Below are 18,383 nucleotides of genomic sequence, written 5' to 3'. Positions count from 1 at the left end.
CTTTCATTAGTGTTTGCCTAGTTTAACATTTTCTATACAGTGGAACCTCCGTATCCACGGGTTCTGCATCTGCAAATTCAACCAGAAATTGAAAGTATTTGAAAAAAATTACCTTTTTGCTGACGTGTATTGTGTAGTTAGGCCTATGATGCCTGTTACCTGTACCGAGCAAGTAGACTTTTTTCTTGTCATTATTCCTTAAACAATACAGTATGACAACTATCTATATAGCCTTTACATTGTATTAGGTATTATAAGTAATCTAGAAATGATTTAAAGTATATGGGAGCATGTAAATATGCAATTTTATATAAGAGACTTGAGCATCTGAGGATTTTGGTATCCACAGAGGGGGTCCTGGAACCAATCCGTCTGCATACCAAAGAACAATTCTACTTTTACTTTTAATCTAGTCTAACTATATCTTTTATAAATAGCATATACAGTCTTCTTTTATTTAATCCAATCTTTATATTGCAATTGGACTGGAAAAGTCCCATTTCTTCCTTCTTTCCTGCCTTTTAATCAAATTTTTTTAAAAAATAAGAATGTCATTTTGTCATTTAACTCCAAAGGCTTTTCCTACCTGTTTTTATTTTGGTAAAATATACATAAAATTGACTATTTTAACCATTTTTATGTATACAATTCAGTGGTAGTACATTTACAATGTTGTGCAACTATCACCATCTCCAGAACTTTTTCATCATCCCAAACATAAACTCTGTAGCCATTAAATAATTCCCATTCCCCCTTCCTTCCAGCCGCAGTAGCAATCATCCTTCCTGTCTATGAAATTTGACTATTCTAGGAATTAGTGGAATCACCAATATATACCCTTTTGTGCCTGGTTTATTTCACTAAGCATGTTTTCAAGATTCATCTATGTTGTAGCACGTGTCAGAATGTCCTTCCTTTTTAAGACTGAAAAACATTTCATTGTGTATATATATGCCACATCTTGTTTTTCTATTCACCTGTTTATGGACATTTGGGTTGTTTTCACCTTTTGGCTCTTGTGAATGATGCTATTGACATTGGTGTACAAAAGTATCTGAATTCTTGCTTTCAATTCTTTTGAGTATATACCTAGGAGTGGAATTGCTGTGTCATGTTAACTGTTCAACTTTTTTGCTGAGCAAATTTCCTTAGACTTCTAAAAATACTGTTGCATATTACTTTTGATTTTATCCAAGAGTTTACAATTTCCCTTGTACACTTTTTCCTTGAATGATGTGGGTTAATTTTCGTCCCTAAGCATATCCTTAAAAGTTCCTTCAGCAAGGACCTGAAAATAAACTCTGGTTTTTGCCTAAAAATGTCTGTATATAAAAGAATTTTGCTGTCTAGATCTGATTTCAGATATGTTCTGAACATACATGAAAATTAAGAATGGCATCTACTTTCTTCTGATTTCCACTGTTGCTGTCGTTAGTCTGTCACTTTTTTGTAGATCATGTTTTTCCTGCCCCTAGCTGCTTTTAAGAACCTGTTTGGGGTATTCTTTAAATTTATTACTATAGACCACACAGGTGTAGATTTTTATTTATTTTGCTTAATTTAGTTGGGGCTCTTCAATCTGACAATACTGACATCAGTCCTAGAAAATTCTGTCTCTGAACATCACCCCCATTCATGCTCTTTGTCATTGATTACCAAACTATATTTTTCTGTCTTGCTTACAAGTTAACATCTCTTTATGTTTCCCGTTATTCAATGTTGTATCGTGTATTTTTACCAATCCTCCAGTTTGTACAAGAACATTTTTCTATTTAATTCATCTGCTACATTTCTAATTTTAAACATCATGCCTCACTCTGTGAATTCCATTTATTGCTTTTCCAAATCTGATCATTTCTGGCAATCTCATCCTTTCATGTTTCCTATACTCCCATTTCTTTAAACATATTAACATTTCAGAATATACAATAAGTATTAGATTATTTCAGAATCTGTAAACTTTGCAGGTTTAATATGACAAATTTTAAGGTCCTTTTGACTCTTGCTCATGATAGCGTTGTTTTTGTATTTGTTGTTACAACGTATTTGATTATGAATAGTCCTTGGAATTATCTGTGAGGCTCCTTTGAAGCCTGTCTTGAAGGTGGTTTCCTCTAAAGACCCAAATTTTTCTATTCGTCTTAGGGAAGATTTCTAAGCAACAGTGCCAATTCTAGATGCAAATCTACATAAAGGAACTTCAGCACTACCACTGAATTGTTCACTTAAAAAGGGAAGACTTTTCCTACTGAGTTAGGCAGACAAATCGGCTTATTCTTTTCACGAAATTTTATTTATCCATTTAAGGTTTTGGCTTGAAGGGGGCTGGCATTAGGTAGGGACCTACTCTGAGCTCATATGTAAAAATCCAGGCTCTAAGCCTTGTCTATACTACTTGTCAATTTAATTCTCTTAGTACAGCTATAGCTGTTTAAGAGAATCAGTGAACCATAAAAAGGTGGCTTCATGAATTTCCTTCCTTCGTAGAGATGAATATTTTAGGTATTACTGTTCAAAAACTATTCTAATCATTTCATTTTTCTTTGTAAACTCTTAAATTATGAAGGGTCAGAAGAAAGACAAAGTATTTTGATCTTCTTTTTGGAACCATTTAACCAGTCACGATTTCTTGGAGGTTTTCTTGTTAATTCCCGCTTCTAAATTGAGTTTATTGGTGGTGTTTCTTTCCAAGTGTGACAGCGTTTCTACCTGGCTGGGTAGAAACTTTTTCCCATGTTAGCATTGTAATAATTACTCAGACATCACTATGGCATCTAATTTTTTTGCTTATCAGATGAGGTCCTGGAACAATCTCTTATATCTGTCACATTTGATGAAAGGTGTGTGGAATCCACAACTGAGGAAAATGCCAATAAATTGAGTCAAAATATTATATGAATACTTTAATGCAAAATGCTTAACACTTAAAATTAGCAAAGCGCCATTTAAATTAAAACTCCATTTAATGAAAGCTTGTTAACCCCAAGAATTGTACAGTAGTTGATTTCTGCCATATAATGCCAGTCATAATGCAAAACAGTAAGAACAGCATCGTTAACTGTCATTTCCTCCACTGCTCTTCTAAACCCTAAGAGGTGGGGGAGGGGATACTGAGACAGACACAAAAACAAAATACAACCCAAATAAACTGCGCAGTTATTCCTAATAGTTATAACCCATTTTGACTAAGCTGTTCAACCAAACAGATGGAGAATAACTTCAGGAATTGTTCCAGAGCTGATAAGAGGTTTTACTTTTACAGCTTGGTAGTTCTGCACTAGGTGAGAAGTCACAGTTTAAGGATGCATGTTTGGTAAATAGTAACTACATATACACATTTAGTGTCTGTAAACACTAGAAATATACATTAGACAGAGTACCCTCACCAGGTACAGTTTAAAAAAGAAGATGAGGTAACACGAATCTCAAAGTCCACAGGAATCCTGCCTGAAGAGTTTGAACAGCTGCCAGTATTCACTTCCAATGTACAGTACGGCGTCTCTGGGGAGCCTTAGGGTTTGCTGAAACTAGCTTCACTGGCTTTCAGCATAGCAACTGCATCTTTCACTGCATGGTAGATAACATTCTTCACCTAAAGGAATGGGAGAAAATATGGTCAGTTTACTGTTAAATCTAATATCCATTACTAAAAGTAAACTTTGCCCCTACCAAGTTTATTATCATTCTCTCGGAATTTAAAACTCAATATTCAATATGAAATGTCAGTACTTGAAAGGTCCCTGGGCTCCTTTAGGCAAGCCAATATTTCATATACATTTTAAACCCATGCCTCCTTTGAAGAACTTAAAAGCTTATTTTCCCCTTTCCACAGGCTCTGATGTCACATGACCCTACCCGTAGTGAGTGTAGAGAGACGCAAGTGCAAAGGTACCGTTTTATTTTTCAGAGTTTATATCGTCCCCTCGTTTTCCAAACATGAAATTATTTTACATAGTTTACTATTAAAAGCCTCTAAAAATCCCACCCTATCGTCTAGACCCTCTTTGGGTCCCAGAGATTCTGTCCTGCTCTACAAAGGGTGAGAAAACTGCAGCACTAAAGGTCTCTGTTCAAGACCCACGTCTGGCAGCTGAGCCAGGATCAGAAGTCAGATCTATTCATTTTTAATATTAAGACTTTCCCTTTGGGCATAGTCCCTTACAGAGCCTAAAAATATCAAACCAAGGTTAGAGTTCCTTTGTTTGTTCTTCCTTTGCCTAAGCAGACAGCGGAATTAAAGCCAGGTCCTCAACTCACCGTACCAAGTGTGAGTTCACTCTTTTTTTTTTTTTCAAATCAAAGTTTATTGGGGTGACAACTGTTAGTAAAGTTACATAGATTTCCGGTGTGCAATTCTGTTAATATATCATCTATGTATCACATTGTGTGTTCACCACCCAGAGTCAGTTCTCTTTCCATCACCATATATTTGATCCCCTTTACTCTCATCTACCACCTGAGTTCACTCTCTTCATAAGGTCAGAGTCAGAGAATGCAAGAAACCAGTACTATTTTTACCTGTAATTTATCTTCATGATTGGTGTGAGTCTGTGACAGATAACGGAATTCCTGAGTAAGCCAGAAGCAGTGTTTAACATGCTCCGGAGAAACAAAATCTTCAGCCACTTTGATACAGCTATATAAGTTATGAACCTGGAAAATAACAAGCCACATCAGTAACACCCACAAAAGTTTGTAGTGTACTGAGAACAAAGAACAAAGCAATGGTTCTTGCCTGATGTGGAGCTCCTGCTGGGATAAATACCACATCCCCAAGAAACTGTACAATAGCCCAGCCTTGAACGCCATACTCTTGATGAAGACGCTTTCTTAGTGATCGGTCTAGATACCAGCTCTGGTCATGAATGGGGTCATGGTCTGCTGGGTTTTCTTGACCTTGCTCTTCTGATACCTAGAAAATATTCAAAATATTATGAAACTGAGCAACATGCTAAGGTCCAAAGAGGGCATTTGCCCCCTGAACAGTGTGGGGAGCTAAATGTCAGGCCTTCTTTACTATAAGCGCCCTTGGCACAAAGAGACAAGTAGTACTCAAAGACATCAATTGAATGAACTAAGGAGGGACTGAAAGAAAATGTGGCTTTCCTATAAACCGTGACTGGCAGTCTGTATATTTTTATAAATACTGTATTTGGACAATATTTTGGTCAAGACTTCTGAATATAAATTGGCTCAAGCTCCTTGGAAATAGACTTGCATTTTTTTAGTTAATAAAATCCTGTATTCACATAACAGTCTGAATTACAAAGGAGTCCCAAAGATAGCTGTAGATTAAGCTTGTTTATTCTAGACCCAGTATCGGGCAGACTCAGGGTGATATTATCAAAGAAACAATATGATGACTAGCAGGTTTTCTTGAAGAGTCAAATGACTCTTCGCCAGAACACTTTGATTCAAACAAATGCTGGCTAAGGACCTACTTGGTGACAGGCAACAGGCTAGGAGTGTCCATATCCATTGCTTATGAACAACTGAAGAATACCAACCAGATACCCGAGCTGCAACCAGTGGCCTCCTTGGTGAACAGGTTAAAAACTGAGTACATCCATCTTTTCATTGCCTAGAACTTCCACATTCAGCTCTTGCTCTAATATAATGCACTCTAATATAAAACACAGATAAAAGAAAAAAGACAAGGGCTCCTCTTCTCAGAGGTGTGGGCCTAATCAATTAGAAATCCTCTTCCTTAGCAACCAGCTTCATCCTATCTAATCTGACATGCACAGAATTTAACTTTTGAGGTTGTGGTAATTACGCAGTCAGTTGTTGCCATGTAGTAATTTGTGGTGTTGCTATTCTCCACGTCTCTCTTCACATGCCGTAGGGTAAAGAACACACCTTTTTAAGGAATTCTCGGATCTTCTCCGTGTCCTTAGCAGCATATATATGCCAAAGGGCCCCTGGCTTCTCTTTTCCTTCAATAAATCGCTTTATTGTGAGTTCATCAGAATCTCCGTCTTGGATTGTTTTAAGGACTTCTGGAGCAAGAGAAAGCAAGTTATCAGACTAGGGTCTCCAGCTTAGAAAGCAAGCCCCGCGTTTCTGCTCAGCACCTACCTTCTTCTTGGTCACCCTGTCCTTTGGGAATCCCCACATAGACCATGACATTGGCTGCATCAGACACATCTAAGTGAAGATTTGTTGTTCCAAATTTCCGATCTTCTGGCGTAATTAATCCTGTAGACAAATAATGCCATAAATTTACTGAAGATAACAAAGGCTGCCATAGTCTTGCTCACTCCCTGGGGGATACCTGCTCACAAAATTTAAAAGCTGCCTCTCTAATCATGGAAAAGTAAGAGAACAGTATTTAATATTAAATTATTATATCCCTTCATATTTGAAAGAAAATCATCTCTTACTAAATATTTAACTATATATATATAAAAAAAGACTTAATACTAGGACTTCCATTGCTGGTGATAGGTAAAATAGGTCCCTGACAGACCCTCCTGTTGAGAACAACTAAAAATCATAAAGGAAATTTTGAAAAAATTTTTTTTCAATAAATCAATGTGTTAGAAAGAAAAGAATACTCAGACGCCGAAGCTAGAAAGCACGACTCGGGAATGGTAAAGCCGACTACTGAATCTGGGATTTGCCAAACAGACATTTGCTCAACCAAGTAAGCGCAAGCTTTGGTTGCCACAGCCTCGAGGGCTGTGGCGCAAGACATAAACCCCAGGTCCCCTCAGGGTGTGGAGTCTAAGAGAAATCTTCCTCACATACATACAAAGCTAGGACCGCAAATGGTTCTACACTCAATGCTCAATATGTTCCTTGGTTCCCTCAACTGGGAAAAAGAGGTGAGCCAGAGCATGAGGGCCCCATGGGGGCGCACAGTCCCAGACTCCAATCTCTTCCCTACAGGAGAAGGCTCACCTTGCTCAGTCACCGAGGCTTGTCAAGTCCTGCATTCACCTTGGAAGGCCCATCCTGACATGAGGACTCTGCTTCTTGAATGGGCAGCAGAGGGAAGCATAGCTTATGGTGGGCAAGCAGAGGCCATTTTCTAACCTGCCAGCTCCTGAAAAAGCCCTCTCGTTTGGAGGAGCCCACGGGACTTCTCTCTGGCTTGCTGGGGCCTATAGTTCTAGGAGTAGCTATACACAGAAGGGGGGGCATAATTTCAACCTGGGACCATGGCCGTAGGGTCCTGTTGTGCTTTTTTCTTTCCAATTTGCTGAAATATCAGCCCTAGGACTAGGTGAAGCATGAGGTATAAGGGAGAAATCATAAGATACATGAGATTTGTTTTAAAATGGTAAAGGAAAAATAAAAAGAGAAAGGATAATGAAATAACTATGGCAAAGACTGATAGCTATTATAACTGTGTGATGAGTAAATCAGGAGTTAGTGTACTAGATTCTAAAGTTTTGAGTGCATTCGGAAAATATTTCTGTAATAGAAACTAAAATTTACGAAGAAAACAGCAATTATCATGATAGAAGGAAAATGAATGAAATGAACAGTTATATATGACAGCATGGACAAATATCCAAGTTGGATTCAATTTACATAAAGCTAAAAACTGGTTAAAAACTGAAAGAATATTCTGCAGGAATACAAATATATATGGTAAAATTATAAAAGGGAATGATAAACTTCAGAATGGTGGTTAACACTGAGGGCAGGAAGGGAGGAGATGGAGCTGGGAGAAAAGCGAGGAAAGGGGTACATGTCTCAGAGGCTGGTCAGACACTGCTTGCTGTTTGGCCAGTGCCAAACCGAGTAAAAAAAAGTTGTGCAAATCAAGGAGGGAAATGACACCTATCCAGCCATCAGCCTAAAGTCTATCCAATCCCAGCTATGGGTGACATTGATAAAACCAGTCTCTAAACTGAGGGAGCCTGAAATCAGACGGGACGGAGATTATAAAAACAATGGTTCCAGGGAAAGGATTCCCAGAAAATGGAAAATCCTGAAACAAAACACCATGGACTTTTATGAAAAGAAACCTAAATTGACAGCAGGGCCGCTGGGTGGCAGAGTACGGGGGATGGGGAAAGACAAAGGGAGATTGGATCTAACCTGGAAATCAGGAGGGCCACATCCTAGTTGCAGACCTGCCACGAGCTGCCCCTTTGAGATCCTGAGCAGGTCAATGTCCCCCTTATTTGCTTATTTGTCCTTAAGTTCTGGTCCCCATTTGTAAAACTGGTAGTGGTGTTGGAACTGGATAAAGGTTTACTGTGTGATCTCTCCAAAAAGCCTTTTCACCCTGCTCTGACTGAGGAGGCACAGCTCAGTCACCCAACCTCTGAAAAATGATCACTCTTTAATGATGTTTATGATAAGGTAGAAAGTGTTTGAAAATGAACACTTTTTTTTTTCTTCAATCCCTAACTGCTTACTCTGGATGGAAACCAGTTTATCATAGGAAAAGCTTTTATAGAATACCACTGCCATCTATCGATCGGAATCTAGAGGGAAAATTTGATCTGCTGCCAAGCTATTTAAAACAAGCACACAATTTATTTTGAAGCCTTCTCAGACAACCACTTCTACCCTATAAAGCTTCATGATTTCAATAAAACATGGATAATCACACTATGCAACATTATACCATTTACTTTAGTGGAAAATGCTTTCATTTATGTTAAGTTCATTGTAAACAGCCACTGTGAACAGAGGACGCCCCAAGATCCCGACCACTCATCTGCTCTGAAGGGAGGGAACTCGGGGAACATGCTACAGACCCACTGCATATTTAGGGCTCTCTCATCTGAGACCTGAGAAGCAAAGAGAATAGGCAAAGGGACTTCTGCCTGCAATGTCCTCTCTCCCACAGACCATTTCTCAACCTACCCTGGCAGAACTACCTTGGGTATTTAGTTTGTGGGAGTTTCCCAACAGAAACTCCCCTCTCAGAGCATTCCCTAGCCCTACTCCTGTGGTGCCCCAGGCTGACTCCAGCATAACGGAACTGTGGCATCGAGGTCCAAGCCCTTGCTCCCCCAACCCCCAAAGTCTCTGGAGAACAAAGCAAAGAGACCAAAGACTCCTTTCTTCAAGAGGACTACCATCCTCAGGTCTGAAAGATCAAAGTTGGGAGTAACTATGGGAGGAAGGAATACAATCACAATAACTTATAAAAGGACTGGAAAAACGGAGGCCAAATAGTATAAAACATTAAATCAAATTCACTGAATGATCTAAACAACTGAAACTTCATTCAGCAATAAATTGGTAAATAACCATTTCAAAACAGCCAACTGTAAGTAAGGTCACAGGAATTATGACAGAAGAAGAAGCTAGTAACTGCAGAAACCAATTTCTATCCTGAGTAATCCCCCCTATTATTGGATAGTTTATCGAGTCATGTCCAAACAACAAACTCTCCATTCAAAGCATACTTTAAATACTAACTTAAGTAACTAACTACCATCCATCAACACAGAACACTACATTTAAGAAGAGATGTTAAAACATCTGGAATGCTTGCAAATTGACCTAAATGCCCAGCAACTTTGACTGAAATTATTAAGAAAATTACATTCATTCAATGTATCATGCAACTATTAAAAATTATTTTACTAAAGACTATAAAGGACTAATGTAATAGTGATAGAAGTATCATGGCAAAGCAAGAAGACTCCTTTGTTTCTCTCTTCAAATTTATAAGTAGGACAACTATAAATCAATAAAGGGTCCCCCACTCAACACACAAACACGCCTGAAAGATCCACCCATTGGAACATCTGAAGGTGGGCAGATTGGATCGAGTAGGGGAGATAAGATCGGGGAAGGACAGGATGGCTGATTCAGAGGGAGCTCGACACCCACCATGGCTCCAGTGAGCTCAGCATCCAAAAGGAGGGCAGAGTGTTATTGAAACCCTTACACTATGGCCTCTCACGACCACATCAAAATTACAAATAAACTACAGAAAAACCATAGAGAATAGCCTGAAATCTAGCCAAACAGAAGTCGTATAACTAAGGACATACAGAAGTAGCCACATCGAGACTGGTGGGAGGGGCGGAGATGCTGAATGAGCTGGTCCCACACCCATGTGTGACGGTTAAAATTTGAGAGCGATATTTCAGCTGTACAAGTTCCTCTCTGAAGAGCAAGGGGTCGCAGGCCCACACCAGGCTCCCAGCCCAGGGATCCAGTGTGGAAAGAGAATTCCCCTAACTTCTGGCTGTGAAAACCAGCAGATTGTGGCTGAGTGAGACGGAGGGCTGCCGGAGTCCCAGGCATTTCTCTTAAAGGGCCCGTGCATCTACATACTCACTGATGTGTGCTCTGAGCTCCAGCTCTGGGGTAGCAGCACCAAAGGTGCCAGGGACATATGAAAAGGAATGGAATTATCTGGCTTCAGGGAGGGGCAGCTTCTCTGGCTTCTCCCTGACAGAAGCACTAGCAGAAGCCATTATTCTTTTGTTGATCCCCACCCATCCCCATCCAGCATGTAGATGAAGGTGGCCACCATAGCTGAGTGTCCATCAACATGGTGAACACTGTTCACCCAGTCCTGGTGATTCCCTGAGACCCCACCTCACCCAACTTGCAGGACCACCCAAGCCACTTCCAGTGGCTTTTTTCTATACAAACGGCCTGTATTGCCTCATGTTGTGGACTTCTCTGCATATCACTTTGTAGCACATACCAAGTGGCCCTGGGCAGGGCACAGGCAGCAGCTGCCCTTGGTCTGCACCAGAGCCCCTTCCAAGTGGCCCCAGAACAAAAACACACGGTGGCCAGTCTCAGACCACACCAGAGCACCACCCAACCACCTCCCCAAAAGACACACCCAAAGGGCAGACTCGGTAGGCACCAGAGCCCTGCTAAAACAAATTCTGCTACTTAGGGTGAGGCCCTGTACAATAGCTCACCCTGTATAGTCATGGCCAGTCCTCACAACCAATCAGCCTGAGGATCAATTCCCTCCAACTGATGTGAAAACAGCAACCAAGGCTCAACTACAAGAGGAGGACACACACAACCCTCACAAGGGACACACCTGACACCCAACTAAGGTGAATAGGGAGACTGTGCCACTGTGACCCACAGAACATTTATTAGTAAGTCCAGTCTACTAAGATCAGGAGACATAGCAGCTCTACCTAACACTTGTACATAGAAACAAACACAGGGAGGGAGCCAATATGGGTAGACAAAGAAATGTGTCCCAAACAAAAGAACAGACAAAGCTCCAGGAAAAATAACTAAACAAAATGGAGATAAGTAATCTACCAGATGTGGAGTTCCAAATACTGATTGTAAGGATTCTCAATGATCTCAGTGAGAACTTCAAGAAAGAGATAGGAAACATAAAAATTGAGATAGAAAACATAAAAAAGAACCAGTCAGGTATGAACAATACAGTAGAGGGAATCAACAGTAGATTAGATGAAGCAGAGGATGGAATCAGCTATTTGGAACTTAAGGTGGTAGAAAACACCCAATCAGACAGGAAAAAGAGCAAAGAATACAAAAAAATGAGGATACTTTAAGGGGCCACTGGGACAAAATCAAGTGTACTAACATTTGCATCATAGGGGTACCAGAAGGAGAAGAGAGCAAGAAATTGAAAACCTATTTGAAGAAATAATGACGGGAAACTTCCCTAACCTGACAATGGAAATAGACATACAAGCCCAGGAAGCACAGAGGGTCCCAAACAAGATGAACTCAAAGATGCTCACACCAAGACATATCATAGTTAAAATGCCAAAGATTAAAGACAAAGACAGAATCTTAAAAGCAGCAAGAGAAAAGCAGTTACCTATAAGGGAACTCCCATAAGACTGCCGGCTTATTTCTCAATAGAAAACTTTGCAGGTTAGAAGGAAGTGGCAGGAAATATTCAAAGTGATGAAAAATAAGGACCTATAATTAAGATTACACTACCCAGCAAAGCTATCATTTAGAATCAAAGGACAGATAAAACGCTTCCCAGACAAGAAAAAGTAAAGGAGTTCACCACCACCAAACCAGTATTACAAGAAAAGTTAAACTTCTTTAAGAAGAAACAAGATAAAAAATATGAATAATATAATGGCAATAACTACATATCTATCAACAATTATTTTCAATGTAAATGGATTAAATGCTCCAATCAAAAGATAGGGTGGCTGAATGGAGAAGAAAACAAGACCCACATATGTGCTGCCTACAAGAGACTCACTTCAGATCAAAAGACACACATAGACTGAAAGTAAAGGGATGTAATAAGATATTTCATGAAAATGGAAACAAATTAAAAAAAGCTGGTGTAGCAATACTTATACCAGACAAAACAGACTTTAAAAGCAAAGGCTATAACAAGAAACAAAGAAGGACCCGGTAACCCCACTTCTGGGTATTTATTAAAAAAAAACCCAAGATACTACTTCGAAGGGACATGTGCATCCATCTGTTCATTGAAGTATTATTTACAATAGCCAAGATATGGAAGCAACCTAAGTGTCCATGATAGACAATTAGATAAATAAGATGTACGTATTTACAATGGAATATTAGTCGGCCATAAAAAAACAACGAATCTTACTATTTACAACAACATGGATGGATCTAGAGGGTATTATGCTAAGTGAACTAAGTCAGACAGAGAGAGACAAATACCATATTATCATGTGGAATCTAAAGGATAAAATAAATGAACAAACACAGAAACAGACTCATAGATACAGAGTAGAAACTGATGGCTGCCAGGTTGGAGGTGGGTTGAGGAGATGAGTGAAAAAGGTAAGTGATTAAGAAATACAAACTGGTAGTCACAAAAATGTCACAGAGATGTAAAGTACAGCATAGGGAAAATATAATCAATAATACTGTAATAACTATGTATGCTGTCAGATGGGTACTACATTTCTTGGTGTGATCACTTTGTAAGTTACATAAATTTCTAACCACTTTGTGGCACACCTGAAACTAATATACTATTGAATGTCAACTGTAGATGAAAAAATAAAAAAGTTGTACTTCTGAATTTTATGTTTTTAACTAGTTACCCTAATAAACTTAATTAAAAATTTTTAAAAGGATTATTAAGGAACATGTAAAGATTTTACAACATAATATTAAATATAGAAAAGAGAAAAACAAACAATTGCATATGCCCTACAACTACAACTATGAAGTACACATACATGTGGCCAAGGAATGAAAGAAAATATGCAAAAATGAAGCCTATTGCTATGTTAAATGTTAAGATTATAGATGTTTTTCATCTCTTCCTCTCCAAAAATCAATTTTCCAAACATTTTTATTTGCTTTATTTCCATTATAATTTTTTCAAGTTAGCCATTTCCTCCTTACCATAAGCATTATACATCTTGGGACCCAGATCTGGCCTAACAAAGTAGTTTGGCAGCCTAGAGGCCAAGTTCAGTTTGCCATCTCTCCGTGTGTACTCAGGCAGTGGGATGTTGGCCATCAGATCATCAAACCTAGTACAAAACAAAGAATTTGAAAAATAAGCTTGCCCTTCTAATTCATTATTGTTATTTGTTTTGCTCCTTTTACACAAAAGGAAGAAACAAAAAAATCTGTGTTCATGAAGATGGAAATAGCTAATGTTAACAATATTTAAAATTAAAATTACAGTGGTTACGACTAAGGATGTCTCCTCCCTCTCCTATACCACACACACATATCAAAATGATATGAAATATTTGCCAACAGATTTGAGAAATAAATTCCTAAAGATAAGGACGCTCAGGGATGTATTATTCATTAGTTCTGAGGAGCCTTTCTAAGGCATGAGCTCAAATCATGAAAATGAACCTACCAATCTGCTGTCTTGTTGTCTAATGCAATGACATCGCTATATGGCCCTGACCCCTGGCATGTCAGATCCCACTACTGCCTCTAACCCAGCACTCGCACACCCGAGCTGCATCTTCTCTGGAAGGGCACTACCGGGGAACCTTTCATTGGACAACCAGTTCTAAAAGCCAGTAACTTCTTCATCTCACTTAAAAATACGTATCTCCAAAGTTTACAGACTAGAAATGAAAAACCAGCACCAGTAAAACTATGGGAACGTTCATATTTCCCTGAAAACTATTTTCTCACCGTCTCAAAAAAGAATTTATGGTACCAAATCAAGGACAGAATTAGCTACCCCCAAATCCATAATCATACCTGGAAGGCATCATATCTCTAAAGTCTTCTCCTGGTGGCCAGTCCTTAAGTTTCAACACCATTGGTTCTTTATCGTTTTTCAATCGGTCTGAAAAATAACCCAAATAACTGAACTGTTACTATTCATAACTCAGAAACAGACCAAAATAAATGGTAAATTAGCATTTTTTTTTATTTTTTTTTTAAAGATTTTATTGGGGAAGGGGAACAGGACTTTATTGGGGAACAATGGTCAAATTGTTGTCCTTTCAATCTTAGTTGTGGAGGGTTCTGTTCAGCTTCAAGTTGTTGTTCTTTCAGTCTTAGTTGTGGAGGGCGCAGCTCAGCTCCAGGTCCAGTTGCCGTTGCTAGTTGCAGGGGGCACAGCCCACCATCCCTTGCGGGAGTCGAACCGGCAACCTTGTGGTTGAGAGGACGCGCTCCAACCAACTGAGCCATCCGGGAGCTCAGCGGCAGCTCAGCTCAAGGTGCCGTGTTCAATTTTAGTTGCAGGGGGCGCTGCCCACCATCCCTTGCGGGACTCGAGGAATTGAACTGGCAACCTTGTGGTTGAGAGCCCATGCTCCAACCAACAACTGAGCCATCCGGGAGGCAGCTCAGCTCAAGGTGCCGTGTTCAATCTTAGTTGCAGGGGGCAGAGCCCACCATCCCTTGCGGGACTCGAGGAATTGAACTGGCAACCTTGTGGTTGAGAGCCCACTGGCCCATGTGGGAATCGAACCGGCAGCCTTCGGAGTTAGGAGCACGGAGCTCTAACCGCCTGAGCCACCGGGCCAGCCCCCAAATTAGCATTTTATGCTTACCAATGCAAATAAAATTTATTTATCTCTGCAAAATGTTCATAACCTGATACATTTAGTATACAAATGATATTTTTCTTTAATATTCCCTTCTGTCAATTCCTAACCATTTTCTACAGTGCCAAAAAAACCATTCATACCCAGGAGGCAGCAAAATAAAGATCACCAACTCATTTGTATCCGGACTCTGTCTATTCTAGATGCTTATTAAACTGCCACTCATTCTGAGATTTCAGCCACTCCCTTTTCCCCATTACATATAGGTGGTGCCCTGACAGTTGTCCCTCTCACTCAGTTCCAGTCTCCTCCTTACATCCAGAGTTCTGGAAGAAGTAAGCAGCTCCCCAACTAACAAACAGCAATGCACGTTAACAATCAAATGACACAGAAAAAAGCCAGTTTTCTGAGGCTAGCATGAAAAAGAAATGACCTGCTTTACTCAGAGAGACTCTGATGTTCTGTCCAGGGAGAACTAGGGCCAACAAGGCCCAGTCCCTGACCCCCAATCTTCTGGATGTAACACACAGGGTTCAGTCAGAACTATTTTCTTGTAGCCGTCAGAACTATTACCTATTGTGGTAATGCCAAGGAAACAAGAACCAAGGAGCTCTAATTGGAAAAGATACATTGATAATTGTGATTAACAGCAATGACAACTATTATTTCATTTCTTGCTGTGTTCCAGTCTCTGCTAAGTGTTTCAATGATTTAATCCATACAACTAAACCCAATATCCAAATGAGATTAAGTACTATTTAATAGTCTCAATTTTCGATGAGGAAATTGACAGATACCCTATGTCATCTAGCAGAATTGGAACCGGAACCGGGCTTGACTTCAGAGCTTGTACTCCTGAGGACTAATATTTGTAGAGTGTTCTACGGTCAACCAAGCACTGTTCCATAACCTACTTTAAATAGGTGCACACTTGAGGGGGCAACAAAGACAGGAAATCACAGGGCACAGTGTATGTTCAGAACCCCAGCAGCACTTCAGTGTGGGAGGCACGCTGGGATGTGTGCAACAGAATGGGAAAGGCAGGCTGGGGCTGACTCTGGGCTGCCCCAACCATTTGTAGGCATGAGGAAGTGTGAGCCGCAGAAAAACTAAATCAGCAAGCTCATATAATAGCAAGCACTTATCACGAGTCAGGTTGTAAACCCAGGCCTAACTGGAAAGCACACTGTGGTTGCTGTGCCGTTAGAGCCCCTTCAAAGTACGTGCTGCCCAGACACAGCTGGGTCTGCCTCTGCTGCGGAGAGCTGAGTCACCAGGTCGCTGCCTTCCCAAGGCACCAGCATCTAGAGAGTGAGGGAGGTAGGAGGTACAGGCTCTAACATTTCCCACTTCGGCCCAATCTGAGACAACAAGGGCTGATAGTTGCTCCAGAACTCCCTACACCCTGGCTGAGGCTTTGTTGAGTCTGCATTGCAGCTGACTCCTTTTCCTGCCCACCTCTCTCTTTATTTCACAGATATTGATCCCTAGGTAAATTATCTTACATCTGAAACTCCATCTTAGCATGCACCTATGGAAAACCCCATCATATCTTATGTAAGATTTAGTTATAACTCTGTTATAAAGTTGTTGAAAGTATGGCCCCTAACCTGTAAATGTGAGTAACATGGAATATGAAAGGTGATTAAAATGTGAAAGTATGTCTAAAAAGAATGACAGTGATGAATGAGCTGACTTCAATCACTGAGTCTAAAGCATGAACCGGCCACTCTTCCAGCAGGGATTGGGGTGACCCAGGGCTGTGCTGACGTGGACCAGAGCCCAGTGCAGTCTTCCAGTTCGTGGAAACAATTGAGACTGGCTGATCCACACAAAAGGCCACACCTCTGCACAGGCACACGCCTCCCACCCAGATGAAGTAGACAGTGACGCGGAGACCAGACTTGTATTAAATGAATTCCCGTTCCCTGGCACTTTCAGGCCTACTTACCTTGTTAAACAATAATAAAAACTGAAGAAGAAAAAAAAAAGGATGTTCGAAAGTGAGATGCACATAAATAAAACCACCAGCCTTGAGTCATAAGCGCTGGCTTTGTGTTCCCCTCCCGCTGGGCACAGGCTGAAGCACAGCGTTCCTGTCACAGGATGGACATGGAGGCCCCTGAAGAACAGACGACCAAAACCTCACCTTCCTAAGAAACTACAAAGGGAATCTGTCTCAGTTCAGAAACATAAATTTTGTAAACTGAAAGTGGAGGAGAAGAGAAGACACTAATTTTAAACACCAAAATCCTGGAAAACGATGTTGTTGCCACCAAAGAGTCTCCGACTCCTGCTATTTCTGGCCCCTTTCACATCCTCAACACCCCATAAAAAGCCTTTAATACCTACTTGGAACATCTTCAAATCCATCCCAGAAGTCTCCTACTGTGGCTCCTGTGATGATTTCATTGGTTCTACAATTAACTAGGTCGACTTCCTGACCTCCAAACTCTTTCCTGAAGGATTCAGGTTTCCAAAGTTCAGTGTTCAGTTTGTGATGCACTCCCGACACCATCACTGGCTAAAGAAGAGAACGGAGACTTTAGTTTGTACTCCCCCAGCTCTGTCCCCACACCAGAGGCAGCTCCCATTCAAACCGCTGCTGGTTTGTTTCTCTGTGGCTCACCCAGTCTCAGATCCCAAAGTGCCAGCTTAGTCCTCTGAGCTCCCACAGCATTCCTCGTCTTCACCACTCATCGGTTACACACACCCCTTGCCCTCAAACTACATTAGTAAGTCTCTAGGGGCAAGGATCACACCTTCTGACTCAGATCCCCTTATTTACAGAATACCAGCGCCAAGGCCCAGGGGAGCAGAAGATGTGAAGGAGAGACAAAGGCTGGCAGGAGAGCCTCCTCCAAACAAGGCGCTGCCACTGGCCTCCAGTCAGGAATATGGACCGAAGGTTGCCAAGTCCTTTGATTATCTAAGACAACCCAGAAATCCTGATCCTCACGTGAAACAGCCTGACTAAAATATTGGCAATGAGTTCAAATTGTGTTTAAACATTATGTTATCCATGCTGGTGGTCTGTACTCAGTCACTGTCATCACGAGCAAATTAGGATTTTTTGTTGTTGTTAATTTAAATACATACATTTTTCTATGTGGCAGTTCCCCAAGTCCTGGCCTTGTCTAAGAGCAAAGTGTTCCTTGAGCGAGGACTCCATTTGGCCCAGAACAGAAGCCAAACATTCAGAAAACAAAAGCCAAAACAAGAAAGCAGAGGAGCAGGTATACAAAGCCATTGATTTCCTAAACTATCGAACAAAACTTAAGAAGGAACAACGCTGCCCTGTAAAGCAGGCCCCTTGGGGGACTCCAAGCCAATTACGAGATGACACCACTTGGCTCTGGCCCACCTAAAACTGCCTTCAGCACAAGGTTTTAATTCATGGAAGAGGGACACACAATTATCTCATTTTGTCTAATCCTCCAAATCCCATCAGCCTCCTAAGTCATACTC

General features: G+C 40.6%; 1 protein-coding gene across 3 annotated transcripts in view; it reads right to left on the bottom strand.

Moving 5' to 3' along the window:
* Window positions 1-2,888: 2,888 nt before the first annotated feature.
* KDM3A (lysine demethylase 3A) overlaps window positions 2,889-18,383 on the bottom strand; it is a 51,912-nt gene continuing 36,417 nt past the window's right edge. For 2 of the 3 annotated variants that reach the window (XM_019749219.2, XM_019749220.2), the window contains exons 19-26: window positions 17,268-17,439; window positions 14,119-14,206; window positions 13,291-13,421; window positions 6,079-6,198; window positions 5,860-5,999; window positions 4,736-4,912; window positions 4,519-4,653; window positions 2,889-3,592 (exon numbers count right to left, since the gene is read on the bottom strand). In XM_019749219.2, coding sequence (XP_019604778.2) covers window positions 3,512-3,592; window positions 4,519-4,653; window positions 4,736-4,912; window positions 5,860-5,999; window positions 6,079-6,198; window positions 13,291-13,421; window positions 14,119-14,206; window positions 17,268-17,439 — 1,044 coding nt within the window. In that variant the 3' untranslated portion in view covers window positions 2,889-3,511. The remainder of the gene's footprint in view (window positions 3,593-4,518; window positions 4,654-4,735; window positions 4,913-5,859; window positions 6,000-6,078; window positions 6,199-13,290; window positions 13,422-14,118; window positions 14,207-17,267; window positions 17,440-18,383) is intronic. The other variant, XM_074332292.1, reaches the window with a different exon arrangement.

Source organism: Rhinolophus sinicus, linkage group LG05 (genome assembly GCF_036562045.2).
Source record: "Rhinolophus sinicus isolate RSC01 linkage group LG05, ASM3656204v1, whole genome shotgun sequence".
Taxonomy (NCBI): domain Eukaryota; kingdom Metazoa; phylum Chordata; class Mammalia; order Chiroptera; family Rhinolophidae; genus Rhinolophus; species Rhinolophus sinicus.
This window is presented reverse-complemented; position numbering and strand designations above follow the sequence as displayed.